Consider the following 22,955-nt stretch of genomic DNA (forward strand, 5'->3'; position numbering starts at 1 on the left):
CAGTATTAATGTTTTGACAGTAGGGACCAAGTCTAATATTTATTCAGTATTCCCTATGCTACTCATTATATAAGGTATTTTAAAAAATGATTGATTTCTACCTACATTAAATATAAAATAATTAAAATGTGTTAGCTATGTAAAGAAAACAAATCTTTGAGCATTATTTTCAAGTTTTTAAATCTAGGGGCACCTAGGTGGCTTAGTTGATTGAGTAGCCGACTTTTGGTTTCAGCTGGAGTGGTAATCTCAGGGTCCTGAGATCAAACCCCAGGTAGGCCTCCATGCTCAGTGGGGAGTTGCTTCAGATTTCCCCTCTCTCCCTTTGCTCCTCCCACCCAAATTGCATGTGCATGTGTGTGCATACACACACACTGTCTCTCTCAAATAAGGAGATCTTTTTTAAAAGTAAAGTTTTTTAACCCAGTAATTGCACATCTGGGAATTAGTAATAATACCTCAGGATATTTATGGGAATCAATACTGGTAATGTATGCAAAGCCCTTCCCACTGCTTAATAAATATTAGCGGCTGTTAATATTTCTTTTTTCATGCTTTCAAAGTTAAAAGTCATTTGCAAATTTTTAAAAATACATAATTAGTCCTGAATGAAAAGAAGTCAGTCATGCACTGGTAATCACTTAACCCTGATCCTCTACTCCACTGTATTTCCTTAAAAATTACAAAGTTATAATTAGTCATGGGAGGTAAAATATATAATTTATGGATGAGCTCTATCTTAATGAGAAGTTTAGTAGGTTGAGTGAGAGTGAGGTTTAAAACTTGGCAGAATAAAAAGACATTTTATAAAGTCTGACTATTCATCTCTTACTATTCAAAATCACACGAAGAATTCAGTTGGTATTGTGTTTACTCCTTATGTTCTGTGGTTTACTTGACTATCTCAAGAAAGTTTATTCATGTAAAATGTATTTCTCAACAAGACAAAAGAACTAAATAAGTTTATTAAATGTGTATATATATTTCAAAGATCTATAATACTAATAATTTAGTAGTTATTTTACTAAGTCTGTTTCCATTTATTTTCATAGAATGTAAATTCCAGGACGATACCATGTATGTTTTTTTTCATCCTTGTGTCCCAAGGATAGTGCAGTCTCTCAAAAAAGTTTGTTTTATGTATTCTCCCACATAAATTTTAACAGCCTTATTGAGATATAATTCACAAATCATACATTTCACCCTTTTAAAGTGTACAATTCAGCAGTTTTTAGCATATTCACAGTTGTATAACCATCACTGCAATCAATTTTAGAATATTTTCGTCACACCAAAAAGAATCTTGTCTTTAACTATAACCCCTCTTCAGTCCTCCCAAACTACACTCCTCCCAACCCAAGGCAACCACTAATCCACTTTATATTGTAGATTTCCCTATTCTAGACATTCACATAGATAGAATCTCATAATGTATGGTGTTTTAGTAACTGGATTCTTTCAATGAGAATAATATTTTCAAGGTTCAACCATTCCACATCAATTTTTATTTGTTCATTATTACAGAGTGATAAATATTTTTTCAACAACAAATGAATGATGAAGGCAACCTTATGACAACTGTGTATTCTGTGATTCAGTTCAAATAAGATTTAGAATATATAGAGTTACAGTGTTAAAGAACACAATTTTTAATGGTGAATTAACAACTATTTTCTATTTTTAACCATTTTCTTTCTCACTGAATAATCTGGATCTGTTTGGTTTATCCTAATACCTAAGCTTATTCCCAGGTTGTAACTTTGGAAACAGCAAGGATTAATTAGAATACCCTAGTAAGCTTTTATTGTTTTTTTCCAAGCTAATTTTCACTTAGTGAATGGTAATTACACATATTCAGAGTTGTCCAAAATATATATGACTCATGTTTAAAAAATTTTATTTATGCACAAAATGAATTCTCTTATTTTAATATTTTTCTATCTAACCTTGCCTTTGTTCTGTTTTTTTATTGGCTAAATTATAAGACTTCCTAAGGCCAATACTCAAGAGTTCCCTTAAAAGAACAATTGCCTTAGAAAACAGGAGTAGAAAGTAGTAGTTTTTGTCTACTTTTTGTCTCCTTTTCTTATTTTGTACTGATTTTTAAAATTCTAGAACATAAGTGCTTTATCTGTTCATGAGTTGTGTGGATATACTCTTAAAACCATTAGTTTTCATTTATAATATGAAACAAATAGTACATCTTGTCTATAGTATCGGGACATTTTTTATTGTTCTAACATGCATTTAAAGCACTGTTTTATAAATAGAAAATGTGGTTGCTAAAAGCCAAAGTCAACCTATTGGGTTATTTGTTTTGTGTTTATTAACATAGTTGTTATATTAATAATATAAATTTAACAAAATGTTTTCTATTTTAAAATACGAGTACAAGGTAACTTTCAGTTAGATGCATCTGTTATACCATCAAAATAACATCCTCTGAATGTATTCTCGTGATTAACCAAACATCTCCTCTCTTTGTCTTTTTGAGTAACAGCATGCTTCTATGGCTCTTTAATTAAATGACCTTACCTTACATTTGTCTCGACTGGCTTCTGTTTACAGAAATTGTAAACCAATTGAATGCTCTGAGCAGCTTAGATGAAGATCAAGATGACTGCATAAAGCAAGCAAATATGCCTTCAGCTAAATCAGCCAGTTCCTCTGAAGGTCTAAGAGCTTTCTTCCTTTCTTTCTGCTTCTGATTGCCTGTATTTACTGTGACCTGCTACCTCTTGACTTCACTCTGTACTTATTAGCTGTCAGTTTTGTCTTTGTGCTTTTCCTTGAATGTTTTCTTTGGTAATTTGTAGTGTACCAACAGCTAACAACATAATTTACCATCATTAGCAAAGCCTTATAACAGTATCCTTGATAGACAGTGGTTTAAAAACATAAGATAATAATTGATCATACAACATGACCATATTTCTTCAGTTACCTTACATAACTATGCTGTTTTTTTAAATATTTGCTTACATTAAACACATTTGAATTATTCATATTTAGAAGTGAAGGATATTTTTCTAAAAATCTGTCAGCATTTTTTGGTTGGGTTAATTTAGATTCCAATAAAAGTTTCTCTAATTCATTATCTGATACAGTTTTCAAATTAATATACACATATTTGTTTTATTTGAACATTTTGGTATGCTACAAAATACTTGAATGGCATTCTGCCATAGGTAAAATGCTATATCTTATTATTTGCAGGTATTATTAGTGTGAATTTTTAGAATTCAAAATAATTTTTGAATGATCAAGAATTATACTTAACTGCAATCATAGTGAACTAACACACATGTTTATTTTCAGAGCTTATCAACAAACTTAACTTTTTGGATGAAGCAGAAAAGGACTTGGCCACTGTGAATTTAAATCCATTTGGTGATCCTGATGTAGCAGAATTAAACCCATTTGGGGATCCTGACTCAGAAGGTAGCAAGTTTTTTTCTGTACTTTTTAAGTCTTTATAAAATCAAGTTATCTTGAATTGTAATGTAGGAAGATATTTTTTTAAAAAGGACTCCAAGTAATTTTTGTTTATGATGATACTGTGTTGACTAGCAAATCTGGATAGTTTCCGTTGAATTGTTTTTAAGGAAAAAAGAAACCTTTACTAAATATTTACATGGGGCTTATTTTTTTTTCATCCCAGTATAATTAACATACAGTGTTATATTGGTTTCAGGTGTACCATACAATGATTCAACAATTCTATTATATTACTCAGTGCTCATTACGTGTGATCTGAATCCTCTTCACCTACTTCACCCTTCCTCTCCACCCACTTTCTACATAGGGGTTATTTTTAAATTCTCTGTTTGTTTGGTCAAGTTAGATGCTAAAACTCTGATGTTAGAGATAACAGTATTTCACCTAGCTGACATATAGTAAAGTCTCCTTAGCTTAGCCTACTAAGTAAGGTCAAGTTGTGAGACATGCTAATATATTGGGATTGTGGGATGGCTTCTTCCTCTGTCCTCACCCTCAGAGAGTCCCACCCCCCACTCCATGTCTCTGGCTGAGAATTATAGTCAGCAGTAAGAGTAAGTTGTGCATGTAAATAGCATGGAGCCAAAAGAAGATTGAAAACTTTGACCTTGTGATCATATATAAAACATACTTGTAAGGAATATGTGTGTGGAATTTTTTTTCCTGAGTCATTTTTCTTATCAAGTAGTTTTTAACTTTTAAAGCCTTAGATAAGAGCTATTAAAAAATAATAATTAAAAAAGAGCTATTGAAGAAGTGAGACCTCTGTTTAATTAAATTGTTTTTTCAAAGTAAATGCAAGAATGATTAACCAGTGGGTACATCTTTTAGACTGCTCTTAGGAAATACTCATGAGCTTTGAAGAATTTTGTTACTACCTGTCATGGTGAAAATGAGGCTTTAACTTCAGAATTTACTCTTGGAGCAATCTAATTTTGTAATCCATTTCTTCTTCTCATCCTTTACCTTCTCTCTTCTTAACAGATTCTAAATTACTAAATTTACTTTAATGAGATTTTGTTTGTGAGCTATATATATTAATAATGGATTTTAAATGTCAATGGTAATAATAAATCTTAGAGGTAATCTACTTCAGCTGCCTCTTTTCATAGATGGTAGCTGAGGCCCAGAGGAATTCACTGATTTGAACAAGAACTTTGGTAAATGGAAGTTGAGTTGGAGCTAAGATTCCAAATAAGTGTCTTCTTTTGACACATGGAGTCCACATGGAGTCTCCTCAATTTTGTACTGTATAGATCTCGGGATTTTGAGTTTTTAAAATATTACCAAAATATTTTGAGACATCAGTATTTGAACTTTCCATTTCAAAGACAAATAAAAATGGTTTTTAAAAATGTATGTGGGTCTGTTTTCTGACCTATAGAATGGAGTAGCAGATAACATATAATACAGTATTTCTATTTAGGAGAGGTTAGTCAGTGTGATTCAGAATCTTTAACCATGCCTACAGAGCTAAAAGAAATATGAGACAACCAATGTTTTCTTTAAATATACATGCTTTTGAGTCTTTGTTCTAAGTATTTTATAATAGAAGAATACTTGTTTTTTTAGAAATTATTTTTAAATTTTTATTGATGAAAAATTTGCATCCTCAAGTAACAAAAGCATTGGAGGACAAAATAATGTGTTGAAGTTGTTTAGATGGTTCTTTTATTTGCTTTTATAGCTTAAATTCTCCTCTTAGATTCATGACATTCTGTGCTTCAGTGACCCTCTTAGAAAGTTATTAAATGTATTTGTTAGCTTTTATATAAAATAATCTCATTTTAAACTCTTTTGTTGCCATTTTTGTTATCTAACCATGCTGTATAGTTTGAATGCTTTCTTGCTTTTGGTTTTGTAACTGATGAATTTGCTTAGATCAGTTTTTGCAGTCCTCTTCCTGAAAGTAAAAATAAAAATCTTATTTCCATTGACTGGTTTTGTCAGTGTCTCAAGCATTTGAGACTTGGTATTTGTTAATAAAAATTGAATAGGTAAAAAATTTTCCAGCCTCTCTTCCCCTATGGAGAAAAAAGATGCCTCATTTACATTATTATAAAAATTCTAATGAAGTGTTAAGTTTGAATATTATCCTGGTGTTTAAACAGTCACATAGTTGTGGTGTCTCTTCTCTAGCATATTCTAAATTTAAATTTAAAATTTGATTTATTTAAATTCATTTCAGTATTTATTATGATTTTATGAATTCTCTTTTACACTTTATAATTGCTTCTCCGTGGGTATGGAATTTCATTTCAGAGGGTTTTTTTCCAATATAAAGACAAAATAACTTTTCTGGGCTAATGTCTAAAGTATAAGTAAAAGGAGTTTGACTTTAAAATGTAAAAGTCATAAATATGTTAGTCGTGAAATTTTTATAATAATTGGATTAAATTGTTTGAAGTGTCATGAAATGTTTTTGAGAATTTCAGTAACCAGTTTTCTGCCTTCTAGGATATTTGTCAGAATTGCATGACATAATTAAAATTAACTTTTAAATTATGCTGCGATTGTTGGCTCTCTGAAACTTTTCTCCAGTCTGGGAACGCATTTGCTTTTATCAGTGGAATTCATGACTAAATGTTGTACAGTTTTATTACAAATTCTAGTTTTGTTTTAAAATATTAAGATAGATAAGAAGAAAAAAGGTGGTACTAAGCACTTCATAAGGATCTTTGGAAGACGTGATGCTATTGTAGTGCTTTTTGTGCTGGGAGTCAAAATTTTATTTTTAAGGGTACGTTGGTTTTCAAAATGAAATTTTAAATAACAAAATTTAGAAAAATGCGATGTAATGTAACATGTCTATCAGCTTATCAGTATGATTATAATGTAGTGCTTTCTACCTGAGAATTCTTATGTTAGTCCTTTGCATTATTAGAGTACCGATTGGATCAAAGTTATATTGAAAGAAATCAGCCATCTCATTAAAACCTCTAAAAATTTAAGGTCCTGTAGCATACAGAATCCTACTCTTGGAAGGCTTTGCAAAAAAAAAACTTGATGATGTATGGGAATATATTTTATACAGTCCAGAATGAATTTTCAGTTCCCTCAGTAGTCTCTGCTTGTGTAACTATCAAAGACAATTTCAAAATTTAATCTGTTTTATGTTCTTAAAAACCGTTTTCGGGCAGCCGGGGTGGCTCAGCGGTTTAGTGCCGCCTTCAGCCCAGGGCATGATCCTGGAGACCCGGGATCGAGTCCCATGTCGGGCTCCCTGCATGGAGCCTGCTTCTCCCTCTGCCTGTCTCTCTGTGTTCTCGTGAATAAATAAATAAAATCTTAAAAAAAAAAAAAGTTTTCTTTTAAATATGTTTAGGATGGCAAGCTAGTATAGACAAATGAAATTGACAATAAGTAGAATATTGTACCTCTAAGAAGGTTTAAATTTCAATAATTGGCATGCTGGTAATTCTAATAATATTAGAAACTCCAAGGGCATTCCAAAGATGCCATTTTAGGAGTGCTAGGTGGCTCAGTTGGTTAAATGTCCAACTCTTGATTTTTGACTCAGGTCATGAGCTCAGGGTCGTGAGATCAAGCCCCATGTTGGTCTCAGAGTCTGCTTAAGATTCTCTCTCTCCCTCTCTTTGCCCCTCCCCCTGTACCCCTATAAATAAAATAAAAAAATAAAATAAAATAATAAAAATAGCCCATTCAGAACTGCCATTTTGGGGAGCAGCATTCCTGGAGAAGTAGACAAAGATCTTAGGTAACACACCTGAACTCAGCCCTTCTAAAACATAGAAGGGCTCTTTCAGCCTCATAGAGTGTTAATTCAAGATTATTTTTGAACACACTAAAAATATAAGAAAATATCAGGTAATATTAATTTTATTTAATTCATTTCTTGCTATTTTATAGAACCCATCACTGAAACAGCATCACCTAAAAAATCAGAAGAATCTTTTTATAATAATAGCTATAATCCCTTTAAAGAGATACAGACTCCACAGTATTTGAACCCATTTGATGAGCCAGAAACGTTTGTAACTATAAAAGATTCTCCTCCCCAGTCTACAAAAAGAAAAAATGTAAGACCTGTGGACATGAGCAAGTACCTCTATGCTGATAGTTCTAAAACAGAAGAAGAAGAATTGGATGAGTAAGTACATTTTATTTCGCTATTCTCGTAGGTCAGTTTCTACATTTAAAGAGATGCTTCTGGGGGCAGCCTGGGTGGCTCAGCGGTTTAGTGCCACCTTCAGCCCATGGCCTGATCCTGGAGACCGGGGATCGAGTCCCGTGTCGGGCTCTCTGTGTGGAGTCTGCTTCTCCCTCTGGCTGTGTGTGTGTGTGTCTCTCTCTCTCTGTCTCTCTCATGAATAAATAAAATCTTTAAAAAAAAAAATAAAGAGATGCTTCTGTAACGGGTAAAAAGAGATCTGTCCCATTCTAATATACAGTTTATAATAGTATTTATCTCATGTCCATCTGAAATTTTATGATCTTGACATTTATTCTCCCATGCTCTTCCATGTGAATGTATGTGCACCCTAAACTAACAATGGAGAGAAATGCGTTATTGAAATCACAAGTTAGAATTCTAATTGTGTCTTCCCACAGGAACAACATTATGAATGGCAGATGTTTTCAGTCAGTTACTCTAGGCATTACACTTCAATGACGTTAGGTTTTCTTGTAGGAACCAAATCATCATTTATGATATTGTTTTGATGAGAACACTTGTTCAACTGCCAAATAAGATCATAACAATTATAAATTAGGAATTATCTTCATTTGAGTTACCATTCTTACCCATCCATATATGAGTGTTGTTGATTACAAGCTCTTTATAAAAGGTCAGTATGATTAAGGCTGCCATTTTACTCAAATCTACGGTGAGGATAGGAGAAGGGCATGTGCACGTTATATTCTGGAGTTATACAGTTCACAGCCTGTGTGGCTGCAGACTGTGGCCCTGAGTGTGTTAAAAAGCAACAATAAAGCTTCCACTTCTAGCCATGATGGAGAAGAGACTGGATATAGCTTCTTGTCTTAAAAAACTGAATGAAATATATGAAACAATGGTTTTGTTTAGCACAGGACAGTGATTTCTGAGAGAACAGAAACCAAGGGGGGGGAGCCCTGTACTTGTCCAAGCTTTATAGGGGAGAATTTCCACCTCTAGTTCAGGGAGAAAGAACCCAAAAGTCCTAATAATCTCCATGGGTTGAGGAGACAGTTTGGGGGTACCAAGGAGAATAGAATTTTGGATAGAGTATGAGAGAGGAGAGAACTACTCATAGAAAGAGTTTCAGAGAACTGTAGAAGGTTCCCTCTGAGTCTTTAGCTGACTATTGATGACAGCGCATGTATGAGGAAATGCTAAAAACAAAGAGTCTTACAGAAACATCCCTGAAGTTCACCTGGGACCAAGAATAGTTCCTAACACATGGGACATCAAGTCAAGTCCTCAGAAGGGCATCTCGGTAATGTGGTGAGATTAGTCCTAGACTCAAGGTTGTTTTAGGCCTGCTTTACAAAGCTTAAAAGCAAAGCTCAAAAGAATCAAAATAATTCCAAGTAACTTATCTGCATGCCACACAAGTATAGCAAAGATACCAAAGGGAATACCAGAAAATCCATCACCCAAAGCATAAAATTCACAACATCTGACAGCCAGTCAGAAATCTATCAGGTATATAAAGAACCAGGAAAATCCGACCCATCATGAGGAGGAAACTCAGTCTTTAGGTATGGATGCAGAAATGGCACAGATAATGGAATTAATAGAATAGCAGTTATATGTTTACTTGTAGTGAGACTCTATGGGTCTTTGTTTTTCTCAGAAATATGTGAATTTTAGTGTACTAAGATTACTTAGACCTTGGGAAAAATAATTATTCCTTTAAAAATACAGTTTAATAGGAAAATTTTTAAAAATGTGGTTATTTTAGATTGTGAGGAGAATAATAAAAAGACTTCTTTGATGTATGAAAGTTGGGAGTAGTTAGTTGCTTGGTGTTAAGGGGAGAAATGTCATTTTTTTCCTATGCATTGGTCAGCTTCTGTTTTGAACATTATTTGGATGCTACACTTTACAAGGGGCATCAGTGATTCAGAGCATTACATGAGTAGAGCAACAGAGTCATCAAAATGTCCAGACACCACATCAAATGAGCAGTGACTGAGAGCACAGGGACTGTTTGACTTAGGAGAGAGATTATTTCTCTCTCCTACAATAGGAGAACTACAATAACCAAATTCAAATATTTGAAAGACTTGTTTGAAAGAATGAGGTAGTTGACTTGTTTTCTTATTACTCGGGAACTTTATTTCTCAGCCTTTTCTGATTTTACACCACATGGCCTATAACCCTCACATGTGCAGCATGCTTCCATGGACCTAGTTAGGTTTTGATTAAACCTAAAGAAGTTCTAACTTTTTATAAGTACATAGAAATAAATCATAATTGTCATCTGATTCCATACCCAGGTTTAGATCTCAATGCTAATTAATAACTATACAGGGGTTGAAACATACAGTTGGCTCAACTCTTGCTAACGTTATTATATTTGTTTTCTTTGAAATAGCTTATGTGTGATCAAAATAAAATTTCTCATGGGTGGTGTAGGTGCTGAGTAATAGCCACACACCTAGAGTATTTGAATGTAAATATAAACTTTTAAGTACAAGCATTCAGTCATTCCAAGATGCATGAGTATTACACAACACACAGACACACACCCTGCTTTCTCCTATTAACAAATTAAAGAGACATCTAATGTTTGCTTAAACTTTTAAAATGCCTTAATAAAAACTAAAATCAGAATCACTGGGTGTTTCCTTTTAACCATTCTTTTTTCTACATGAAAGTCACAGTCTTTACAAGTTTCCCACGAATAAAGAACATTCTAAATTGCTCAATCATCTGAGCTTACCAGAGGGAACCTATAAACACCAGCTTTTTTTTTTTTTTTAATAGGAATATACATACAGGTTCTAAAGATTGCTCATCAGCTAATGTGAGAGTCTAGGAAGGACTATTTCTCATCTTTTTTTCTCCAAAGGTTTGCAGGTTTGACTACATTAGTAGAAGTCTCCAAAATTTGTTCTTACTTCAGTAATAAACTTATGACCTTTCATCAAGTAAACAGCCTGTATGACTCATCTTCCATTACCAAACTCTTCCTGCATCTCTGACCTAAAACTATCACAAACAAATAGTGCTGAGTCCTTTGATGTGTAAAACAACCTTCAGAACCTTAGCATATCCATCAGCACGGAGAGAAAGTAAACACCCTTCAGTGCTAGTAGCACGTGTACTTCACACTGGGCTGCCACATGGGTTCCTGTTTTCTTGTGTTCGGGGAGTTAACGTTCAGTCATGCTACTTTATGGAGCACAAGTGAAAACTGGGAAAGCAATATTTTTTCAAAACAGCTATGCAATCAATGACTTTTGAGGTCCGGCATAAAATCATTTCTGGTATGGTGGTATATCCATTTCCAAAGAAAAGTTGTATGAATTTTATTCAGAGAAGCTACACACTCATTTAAGAAATGTGAACTGTTTGTCCAAAGCAACATAAATTTTCAAAGTGAGAGGAGAAGACTATAGATTTCACTATATCCTTGCTTCATATTTTATTGTTTTCAGTATGTTTGTTAATCCTCTTTTTAATCAGTTTAGAGTTTTTCTTTCTGTAATTCTGTAATTCCTTAAATAATTTTTCTTTACTAAAAAAAATACTAAAAGTATTAAGTATTTTAAAAAATGCATTGATCAATAATTATTTAACTTATTTTTATAGAGAAGGGAGCATGTTCATAACCATATGTGATATATATTTAACATTTTATAGTACAATATGTACTATTCATTTTTTAATAGCACTTTTTTTATTGAGATACACTTCATATAACATAAAATTCCATATTTAAAGTGTCCACTGCAGTGATTCATAGCTAATTAATTCACTGTGTTGTGCAGCCATCACCATGATCTAACTCCAAAGCATTTTCGCCACCCCAAAAAGAAATCCATTACTTATTAGTGGTTAGTTTTAATTCCTCCCTTCCCCCATCTCCTGAAAACCATTGATCTGCTTTTTGTCTGTATGGATTTGACTATTCTGGACACTTCATATAAATAGAATCATATCCTGTTTATTCTTGAAGAGTAGGAAACTCAGTTTTAGTTAGAAATGTCTGACCCATAGGGAGGATCATTCAAAGCCCTTAGAAGTAGAAGCTGTTTGTTTTATTCTGATTTACTACGTAGCAAGTGGTAGTGCCTAGCACACTGTTTTCTCACAGATTATAAATATGCAGAGATACTGATTCCTGTGGTCCTTCTGGCAGTGAGGCGTGGTCCAGGGTAGCTGGAATCCCCTGGTGCCCCTATTTTCCAACAGCTTCGTATGTTTTTACTCTACAAATTTCATTTTTATTACATGTCATAGTGTAAAACAGATTGAGAAACCTAGCTCTAATTGTTTTAAGAAAACATATCTTGCTTATGTTTCTAGTAATAGGAGTTTTATGATCCACCTTTGGAAGGCAGCTGGTTAATCATGATATTCTTTTCTACTTGCACTTACCTTCTTTTGACAGGAATATTAATATTCAAGTGGTTAGAGGGAAACCTAAGTAGTTTGAAATGGGCAGAGACAGAAAGAAAAAGGACAATATCCAGTTACTTTTGTATACATAGTAGATATGTTTTATCAAAGTTGCATGCAACTGAGTATTGTAAATTAAGTTAAATAAAGTGTACGAATCATACCTGTTTTAAGGAGTTCTGCCATTTTTTTCTTTGAAGCAAAAATTCTTTTGTAATATAAATACCCTCTAACACTTCTTAGATTTTTTTAAAACTAGCCATATTTATATAACAAATTAATAATAATGATTATTATAGCAGCTACCATCTTACAAACTACTATGGAAGATTGTTCTACAGAGATCTAACCAAGAACAACTTTTTAGAATATCACTTAAATAATTCATATAACTGAATTACTTCAGTTAGATTGAAATGGGTCTGTTCAGTCCTGGAACATTGAACATCAGTTGGCAAGCAGTAAGTTTGGGGGTAAAAAGATTTTTCCCCTTTTTAAGTTTTGGAGTTTAAAAAAAATGCTGTTTTCATCTTATTTCTGTACATTTATGTCCCTTCAGACTACTTTTGGAATTTGAAAAACAGCTGTATGAGACTGTAAATAAAATTAGCCCAAGAAACAAGATTGTTGTAAGGATTAAATGGATTAATACATATGAAACATTTAAAAGAGTGCCTAGCCACAGCATAAATACTTTATTAATGTTAGTTAATAACGTTATTGGTAAGCCTTCCATTCTAGGCTAGATGTGATAACTTTCATATCTCTTTTCAGAGAGAATGTTCAGCTTTTTCTGAACACGTGATTTTTTAACGTTGTTCCTTGCTTTGATATTCCCACGTTCTTTAGATTGTAAACATGGGATGTAAATACTTCAAGCAAATCTTGCTCACTCACTAGGCAAGAATATTTTGATCTGAAAAGCAAATTTTCAGTATGTATCTATTTCCTGTTCTTATTCTCTTGAATGCACAGACAGAAAGAACAAGAAACAGGTTTATTTGGAAATGCCAGCCCCATTTGGTTAAAAGCAACTATTCTGAGCAGAGTTGAGAGAAATTCTGTGGCTGTCCTCTAGCTCAGTGAAAGGAATCCCAAGACACTAATCATTGTCATGAGTACAGCATAAGAATGACATCACAAGTAGGATATATTGTCGTCTCTGATCCTTATCTACTTGGTACCCAGTCTCATGTGATATGACTGTCTACATATAAATTCTTAGGCAAAGGTGCACATATTTGGTATTAGTTCTAAGTGAGTCTGATATTGTTCTAGTTAAAAGAGCATTCATAATTAAAACAGAGGGCTATCATCAGTACAGGCCTTAGATGAGTAGATGGAGTTCCCTTGGTATAATCACTATATTTGAGTCAGGGGGTTCTTAGCCTTGTGGACTCAGAAAGTTTATTCTTTATACATAGGGTTCTAGAGAATCAATTGGTGTTAGAGGAAAAAAAATGCAACAAACTAGTAAAGAAGAACCAGGATAACAGTTTATAGGAAAGAATAATCATCATACACGCCAGATACTTTTGTTTATGGATAACTAATGAGAATAAGAACTCATCTACTCATAAAAGGAGTTAACAAGGAGGGTAGAAATAGAGAAGTCTTCCCAGAGAAGTTATAAGCACATAGGCCCACCCTCATATGGATTTGACCTTATATTGGTAGGGTGACTTGGGATCCTCCATGTCAAGAAAATAACACATAAAATGGCCCCTGAAGCACTTGGCAAATACAAATATAAAATACTGAAAAAAGTCACTCCCAGCTCAGACTATGCAGGATTTCCTTAGAGTAAGCCCTGAACTTGAAATCTAGAATTACAAATCATACAAGGAAACAGTTTACTAAGAGAAAGAATCAGGAGACAAAAGAAACACTAGATTATACATGCAAGAACTTTAAGTAATAGATTTATCAGATAGAGACTATAAAGTAAATATGTTTAAGTGATTAATGACTCAAATCTCTATACCTGAGGTATTTTACACATAGCCATATGAAGAAAAATGCTTATCAGAATGAAAAATTCATGGAGAATTGAACATTAAATTAGACACAAATGGAGAGAGAAAAAGTTAACTGGATCATAGGTATGAGAGAATTATCCAGAATATCACACAGAAGAAATGAAAATTTGTTAAAATATGAGGGAGAAAGATAATTCAACATACATCTAATAAAATTTTCTAAAGATGAGACCAGAGAAAATAAAGAGGCTATCAAAGAAATAATGGTTGATAATTTTTCAGAACTAATGAATCGTACATCTTCAGACTCACGAAATGTAAGGAGCCTGAAAACAGGATAAATTAAAAGATATCCACACCTAGACATATCCTAGTAAAATTGCTCAAAACCAGAAGAAAAGAGAGGATCTTAACAGCACCCAAAGATAAAAGATGGCTTATAAAAGAGCAATAATAGGCTGACAGTGGTGGGCTAATATATTACATCAGAGAGCTGAGATGAGTTAACTGACAACTGGAATTCTTTCTACCTAGCTAAATTGTCATTTAAGTGTAACATAAAGACATTTGCAATGCCTGAGAGAATTTACTATTAACAGAACCTTGCTGAATGAACTTCTAAATGCATTTTACCCTAATGAGAAAAGATGAAGTGCAAGAAAAAAAATGTTTGATGTGGGGAGTATAAAAAAGCAAATCAATATTTCCACATCTTATTTCCTTTTCCTTGGATGTGGAGAGTATATAGGACTTAGTATATTATTATAAACATTTTTTAAGGATCTATATACAATAGAACTAAGTGTGACCTTATATGAAAAAAATTTAAAAATACTTTTTAATGGGGAAAAATTTTATTGTTAATCACTAACAAAACAATAGATTAATAGTGACTGTTTCCAAATATAGATTATCACTGATTTGGGTTTCTCCTTATCATTTTCAGTATTTTTTAGTTTTATAAATGGACTTTTTTTTTAGTTAGGAATAAACTATTTTTAGAGTAATATTTAACAATAATTCTTCTTTCATTTAGATCTAATCCTTTTTATGAACCTAAACCAACTCTTCCTCCAAATAATTTGGTAAATCCAATTCAAGAACTGGAAACTGAAAGGAGAGTGAAAAGGAAAGCTCCAGCCCCACCAGCCATCTCACCAAAGACAGGAGTAAATGAAAACACAATTATTTCTGCAGGAAGAGATCTGTCCACTTCTCCTAAGGTAGGAATTTATTCTTAGTAAAAACACGTATTATATTTGATCTTGTTCTTCCATGAAATTTAATTCAAATTAAGAAAAGTCATTGTTTGCTATTTTTGATTATTTAAAGGTAAAATCCAAGTAAATCCATTATACTGCAACACTGTGTATCTGTTTGGGAGCCTGTGAACTTACAGAACAGTATGATTAGATAGTTTGAGTTAAGATTTTTTAAATGCTCTTTTGAAATAGAGGAAGAAAGACATTATAATTGTAGGGATGGTACTTTAGAGAAAGAATACTCTAAAGCAGCGAGGTGTAAGGAATAGCATACACTGATACAGAGGAAGGAGTAGAAATCATTCTTTGAGAAACATACTAGAAAGATTAAGGCACAGAGCAGAGAAATACTTCATTGAACAATTTCAATATTGTCATTTTGATTTATGTCAGGTTAGAATTTTGGCCTTATTGTCATTATTTTTAGAAGTCTTAATGCATAATAATTACATGGAAAAGTAAGACACATTGTTGGAACAAGTCTAAAGCTTTTAAATGATTTGATTGTAAATAGTATGACATCTTGTGTGTTTAAGGTAGAAATGTTGGATTTAGCAAGATTTTTAGGTAAGTGACTTTTACCCATCAACTCAGGGGTGTTTTGTTATTATTATCATATTTTTTTATTCTTACAGGTGGTTAAGGGAAAAATATTTAGGTGCACTTCAACTTAGTGGGATAAAATAAAGGTCATAGGTCCCCTACCCAGTAGAAACAGGATTGAACTGGCATTTTCTTTATTCCAAGTTCCAAGTTGGAACTCTAACTACATTCTCTATAGAAACATTGCTATACCTACCTGATGATTAAGTTCTGTTATGGTGATGTGTAACATAGCTTTTTTTTCATATTGTTTTTAGGATAGTGTTCCATTGCAGGTACATTGTATAATAATGTTAATAGCAAATAATAATGTTATAAGAAAATGCTCAGACACAGACAGTAAGAACACAATTAGTAATATTCACGGTGACAGATTCTGCTGATCTGGGAGTTAGTTCAGATAACTCAGTTATGTGAAATATAACTGAAAAATTAATTTTAAAAAAGATTGCTGATTTTAAAAAAAGATTGCTGATTTATTATTAAATAAGAAATGTTTAACAGTGTATAATGCCTTTTCTATGTATAAATTTTTATTTAAAAAGCTTTATTCATATATTCATATACGCATAGACACATACACTCATATACATTGTGGAAGGAATTATAAGAACTTAATAGTGGTTACCTTTGAGGAGAAGAGTTTGGTATGATAGAGGGTATGCACAAGACTGAGGCATTTCTTTTCCTTTTTTACATTTCTATTTTATTTGAATTTTTTAACCTTACATGCGTTTTACTTCCATTTTTGTTTGCTATACTAATTGAAATTACTGAGTAATTAGATCATGGATCTTTATGCTGTTGCTGCCTTCTATACAAGGTACAAGATGACATTTTCTAAAAATGTTTATCCTTCAGAAGAGAGGAACTCACTCTTAGGTTTGGCAAGTGGTATTAAACTATTTGATGGGGCAGCCTGGGGGGCTCAGCAGTTTAGCGCCACCTTCAGCCCAGGATATGATCCTGGAGACCCGGGATCGAGTCCCACGTCAGGCTCCCTGCATGGAGCCTGCTTCTCCCTCTGCCTGTGTCTCTGCCTCTCTCTCTCTCTCTCTCACTCTGTGTGTCTCTCATGAATAAATAAATAAAATAAAAAGCCACAACTATTTGATGGTGGTCGGGGGTTTGTTTCATCAGGTACCTCAGTATTCTGCTCTAAAGACCAGGCCTAGAGGTTTAGCATCAGGACACTGGCTCCCTGCCTGATTCCACTTCCACAGAAGAAATCCATATTCATTCATTCTGTATGTTGCGATTCATGTAAGATTTCACTGAAAAAAAATGGGCCATTGCCAAACCAAAAAAAAATTGGAAACTACTAACAACACAAGTTATGTATGAGATAAGGAAGATTAGAATCAGTAGTATACTGACAATAATAAAAATGATAAATGGCAGCTGAGAAAACATAGTAGTATGGGGCTTATTCATCATAGGAATAGATATATGCATGTTCGTGTGTATATATATATATGTATCTACTAGTAGTTCCTAAATACTTTACAGTTTTAAAGCTGAATAAAATACTTGACCATTTCAGCAACCTTGAGTCAATATGAAAAAGTCTTGTGTATCGTATACAATATTCTGTTTAGGGAAGAAGGAAAGTGTGTTTTACATCAAAATACTTACATCAAACTCTTCAAGTTATTGAAGAGCTTTAATGCTTTTAAGGTATGCTTCTGGCCAATTACTTTCCTTATTTGTAAATTGAAAGGAGATAACAGTACAAATAAAGCTTTTGGAGAGCCACCTTAGTGGCTCATTTGGTTAAGGATCCTCTGCCTCCAGCTCAGGTCATGACCCCAGGTTCCTAGAATGGAGCCCCACATCCAGCTCCTTGCTCAGTGGGGAACCTGCTTCTCCCTTTCCCTCTGCCTGCTGTTCCCCCTGCTTGTGCTCTCTCTGTGTCAGATAAATGAATAAAATCTTAAAAAAAAAAACGCTTTTGGGAACCAGATTCACAGTTTAATCAAACAATAAAAGGATACTACACCACAATTGTTCGGTGAAACAAAATGCCAGACTGTACTCAGTGATAACTGACTGCAGAGGCTGAAGAGCATTCAATGTCATAAAATGACAGGTGTTCAGCCAGATGATTAATTTCCCCACCTGTCACCTGAGACTACTTATTTTTCAGAAAATTTATGAAAATTTATGAAAAAGAACTAAGATCAAAATTTAAACAAAGTGATAATAAGCATGTATATTTGCATGTATATTGCAAATAAAATTAAAACTACCCCAAAGGCAGCTAAGGATCCTTCAGTGTCGTAAATCTATGTAAACTCCACACTTCCGACTACTGATTTCTGTATTTATTAAGTGATAAAATCATAATAATTTTAAAGACAACTTAGGAAAAAAAAAAGGTCAATGTTTAGAGAAGTAACCTGACATTAAATATATACAACTATCCAATAAAATAAAATGGTAAGTTAGGTTCAATGTTGGCTGACCATCATTTACTAACCGTAACTATAAGTTAATAACTATATAACTCTGAATTCTTAGATAAAATTCATGCAGTATAGTATAAAATGCAATTAACATTATGAGAGCAAGTTTAAGAACATAACATTGTTGCTAGATATATGTGGTGAAGTATATTATTGGACACTATGTATACAATTCCATAAAAAATCAGAATATATGAATAGCCAATTATTGATGTCAAGAAAGAATTAAGATAAATTAAACTTATAGTTTTGTGATAGCATAGAGAAGAGCCCTACTGCACAGTTGTTGATGAAATGAGCCTGGTGAAGTGGAGAAGGGTTCCCTCTACGATCCTGATTGGTGAAGCTCCAGTGGTTGAGAGTAGATACTACTATCCACTTGTTCCACCTTTACAAATGAAAATCCATATTTCAAGGTCCAGCTAAATAACTCAGACCTCCACTTAAATTGATATCTCTCTCTAGAAAGTTCTGGTAAAGTCCTAAGATTTATGCTTGTATGTTTTTGAGCTTGAGTAGAGATTTCAGTAACTGTGGGAAGAAGCCCAGAGTAAACCAAAGTCAAAATTACACACAGCAGTTCCCTTCATTGGTCCTAGCAGCAAATTCAGACCACAAGACTAGTACTTTTTTCAGCTTTTACACATAAAGACATCCTAGAAAGTTCTTTACCTCCATTTCTACTATGCAAACCTGCAGAATGGTGCCTACAGACCATTCATGCTAAAAAACAATGAGCCCACAATTGAACTGTTAATATCCTCATATATACATTGAAAACTGTCAAACTTCCAATATCCTCATATGTACATTGAAATAATAAAAAGCACAAGGGTCAGAATTTAATTGAATGCAATGATAAATACAGTTATTTTGTAAAATAAAATGCCAAACTGCATTCAGTGACAATGGGGTGTGGGAAGTGGGTGAATTACCTATAGAATTTTTACTTACTTGAATACCTTATTACCAGAATAAATTGTTCCTCAATAATACTTACTAAATGGGACACTCCTGTATGTATCACCTGTTCTGTTAGTTACTCTGGTTAGTACTCTTGGTTGTAACTAATAGAAACAAGCTATTTGATTGAATTTTTCTTTTTACTTAAGCAAAAGGATAACTTGTTATAAAGATCTAAGGAGATTTTACAGAACCCTAGGCAGAGAATACAACTGGGCCTTAGAATCAGCCACAGTTTTATCTGCTTCTCTCTGTGAAATGTCTTCAATCTACCTTTACTTCTTTAATAGTAATTTAGCCTGGCCTATTTTCTTCCTGCAAAATAGTTTATGTTCTGTCTTCCCCCATGCAAACCTACCCTTCTTTCAGTGTAGCTGATTTTAGCTAAAGGTTTAAGAACAAATTATACCAAATCAACTTAATATGTCTGTGGAGCCTCCCAGAATCGTTATTTTTAAAGATATCATTAATCCAGTGAGTCTCTGGTTAATGGAATTTCAGTTGGAATTAGAATTATCTGTGGGCAATAGAAAGCCTCAAATACCAGTTTTGTATTGTTTTATTTTATGATTTTATTTTTAAGCAATCTCTACACCCAACATGGGGCTTGAACTCATAGCCCTGAGATCAAGAGTCACATGGTCGACTGACTGAATTAACTGGGTGCCCCTCAAATCCAGTTTAAATAAAAGAAAAATTTATTTCTGCCTTTGAAAATGTTGACAGTCCATTGCCAGTACAGTAACCTCACAAAGGCATCAGGGACTGAATCTCCTGTTTTGCTGACCCACCATCCTTGGCATAAACTTCCAAGATGGCTATTTGAACCACAGCCAATATGCCCATTCCAGTAAACAAGAAAAGGACAAAAAACAGTCACACCTACCTCTAGCAAGGGATTTTAGAAAATAAATCTTTATTCTGGGCAGTTGTATTACTGCAAAAAATCAAAGATTCTAGAACTAAGAAGGAAAAGTAAAATGAATATTAGGGAACAGTTAGCAGGCTGGGCCATAGATGTCTATTAAAATGTGAGTTTTATAATGGAGATACAAATGAGCCCAAATCTTGGTATCTGTTCTCGGAGAATATCTGAATAATAAACAGTCATTTTTAAATGACATTTGCAAGCCAATCATGGGCTTCAAAGGAAAATCATCCAAATGTTTTGCAAGTCAGCACGAAGTGTAGGAACAGTAATACAATAGAGTACAAAAACAAAAACAAAACCCACAAATGAACAAGAAATCCAGGCTAGCAAAAATTAAATAGTATTACTTCCTTCAAAATCAGCTCACTACATTTATATAAAGATCTGAAAAGATACAATAATTTCCAGAGCATAAATTACTGGTGAGGATACTGAGAAACATTTCCCTTTTTTTGGCACCTGCAATGTCAATACTAAATTATATGTGGACATATGTACTGCAGGGCCTGGACCAGAGTGAGGCAAAAGAGGCTTGTAGGACACAAAATTTAAGTTGACACTTGTCTCCTATTGGGGTAAGGGCAGATTTTACGTCTGTACCACCCTAAGAGTGAATACCCCCTTGAATCTTGTGCTCTAAGACATTCCCTTGCCTTACTCTGTTTCTAGCCATAGCACACAGATGAGGCAAATTGGACAAATGGCAGTAGCTATAACCTACTTAAAGCCCTTTCCAAACTGGAAAATGAGCAACCATACAATCAGGAGCATCTCTAAGAATTGATTAGAGATGATTTTGATTTTTCTAACTATATTTATTAGGAAAGATAAAAATGCTAAGTTCTGCTTATTTATTTATTTTTTAAAGATTTTATATATTTATTCATGAGAGATACAGAGAGAGAGGCAGAGACATGGGCAGAGGGAGAAGCAGCCTGCCAGGAGCCCAACGTGGGACTCCATCCTGGGTCTCCAGGATCACACCCAGGCCTGAAGGCGGCGCTAAACTGCAGAGCCACCCAGTCTGCCTTCTAAGTGCTTTTTATAAACAAAGGAACAGAAGCACCTGAGTGGCTCAGTTGGCTAAGTGGCTGGCTCTTAATTTCAGCTCAGGTCATGATTTTGGGGGTCCTGGTAGCGAGCCCACCTCAGGCTCCACACTTGGACAGGGAGTCTGCTTGAAGATTTGTTCTCCTTATCCCTCTCTCCTGCTATTTTTCTCTTTCAAGTAAGTAAGTAAGTAAGTAAGTAAGTAAATAAATCTTTAAAAAACCCCAAATAACAAATGACCAATCCATGATTAGAATCCTTGACTTTTGAAACAAATTTTGTATAATAATTAAATGTGATTTTGAGAGGTTATTCTTTTATATCAGTATTTTCTGGAGTAATTGAATTAAAGGGCCTTTCACAGTTTTCCAACTGAGGATTGAATTGCCATTTTTTCCTTATGGAAATAAAAGTGTCCCTAAATAGGAAAAGAATCTGAATAAGGTAAATAAATTATTTGTGTACTTTGATGATACAGAATGATTTACAAATTTGGCTGATTTGCTAAACACTTTAAAGTATAAGCAGTTGGCAACAAATGGTAAACTCAGTGTTATTAGTGTATATTGGCAGGATCACTTTAGGGTCTATTATTGAAAAATGTGAAAGAAACACAAATTGCTTACCCTTACTGCATGAAGAAGAGGAACATACCTGTAGTGTTGGAACAGATTCATACAAACGATGACAGAGCCCTTCTCAACTGGGGTACTAGATAGGCTTTACTCTATAATAGTAAGAAACAGACAAAAACAAAAAATGAAAAGAACCATAACATAGTACACAGCAGGGCTAGGACTAGGGTGAAACAAGAGAGGCAACTAGGGTGCAAAATTTAGAAGCCACTAAGTCTTAAGTTTGTGTAAGTGCAAACTTGGCACTTGTTTAAACTCAAGAGTTAGAGTCTCCTTAAATTTTAACAATAGGTGCCTTGGTTTTAAGTAGATACTCATTCTCAATGTTTTGCATGAACCTGAAAATGAGTGCCTCCTTAACTTTTGTGCAAAAAATTGGTCAAAAAAGGGGGAACAGTCTTAATCATCAGAACAAATGACCTTCTATAAAACAAACACCACAAAAGCAAGTTTTTAAAAAACTTCCACTGAGTATTTTTAGTGTGATTCAACTGGATATTCCATTAATAAATGAAATGAGCCAAGTAGTCACCAAAAATAATGATCTGAGGCAAAATATTAATCATGAGTGAATCTAGATAAAGAATATGTGGATTTTTTTTAAAAGATTTTATTTATTTGAGAGAATGAGAGAGGGAGCACAAGACAGGGGAGGGTCAGAGGGAGAAGCAGACTCCTGCCTGAGTGGGGAGCCTGATGAGACTGGGGCTTGATCCTGGGACTCCAGGATGATGACCTGAGCTGAAGGCAGACACTTAACCCACTGAACCACCCAGGTGCCCAGAATATATGGGTTTTTATTGTACTATATTTGCAACTTTGAAATTTTTACCCCAAGATGGTGAAAATAATCATTTGAAAATAGCAAAGAGCTCTTGGATATGAAAAGACAGAATTTAGGAAATTTTAGATTGTATATAGTTGATAGTATATTGTAGAACATCAAATTAATGAATAAGAAGACATACTTGAAAAATTTGCTGTAGAATTCTAAGTG

General features: G+C 33.7%; 1 protein-coding gene across 33 annotated transcripts in view; it reads left to right on the forward strand.

The window, feature by feature from the left end:
• EHBP1 (EH domain binding protein 1) overlaps nt 1-22,955 on the forward strand; it is a 320,237-nt gene that overhangs the window by 133,942 nt on the left and 163,340 nt on the right. For 17 of the 33 annotated variants that reach the window (XM_072742367.1, XM_072742369.1, XM_072742378.1 and 14 more), the window contains 4 exons: nt 2,569-2,673; nt 3,319-3,441; nt 7,369-7,609; nt 15,086-15,272. In XM_072742367.1, coding sequence (XP_072598468.1) covers nt 2,569-2,673; nt 3,319-3,441; nt 7,369-7,609; nt 15,086-15,272 — 656 coding nt within the window. The remainder of the gene's footprint in view (nt 1-2,568; nt 2,674-3,318; nt 3,442-7,368; nt 7,610-15,085; nt 15,273-22,955) is intronic. The other 16 variants (XM_072742383.1, XM_072742385.1, XM_072742375.1 and 13 more) reach the window with 1 other exon arrangement.

The sequence above is a fragment of the Vulpes vulpes genome, chromosome 16, assembly GCF_048418805.1.
Source record: "Vulpes vulpes isolate BD-2025 chromosome 16, VulVul3, whole genome shotgun sequence".
Lineage (NCBI taxonomy): Eukaryota > Metazoa > Chordata > Mammalia > Carnivora > Canidae > Vulpes > Vulpes vulpes.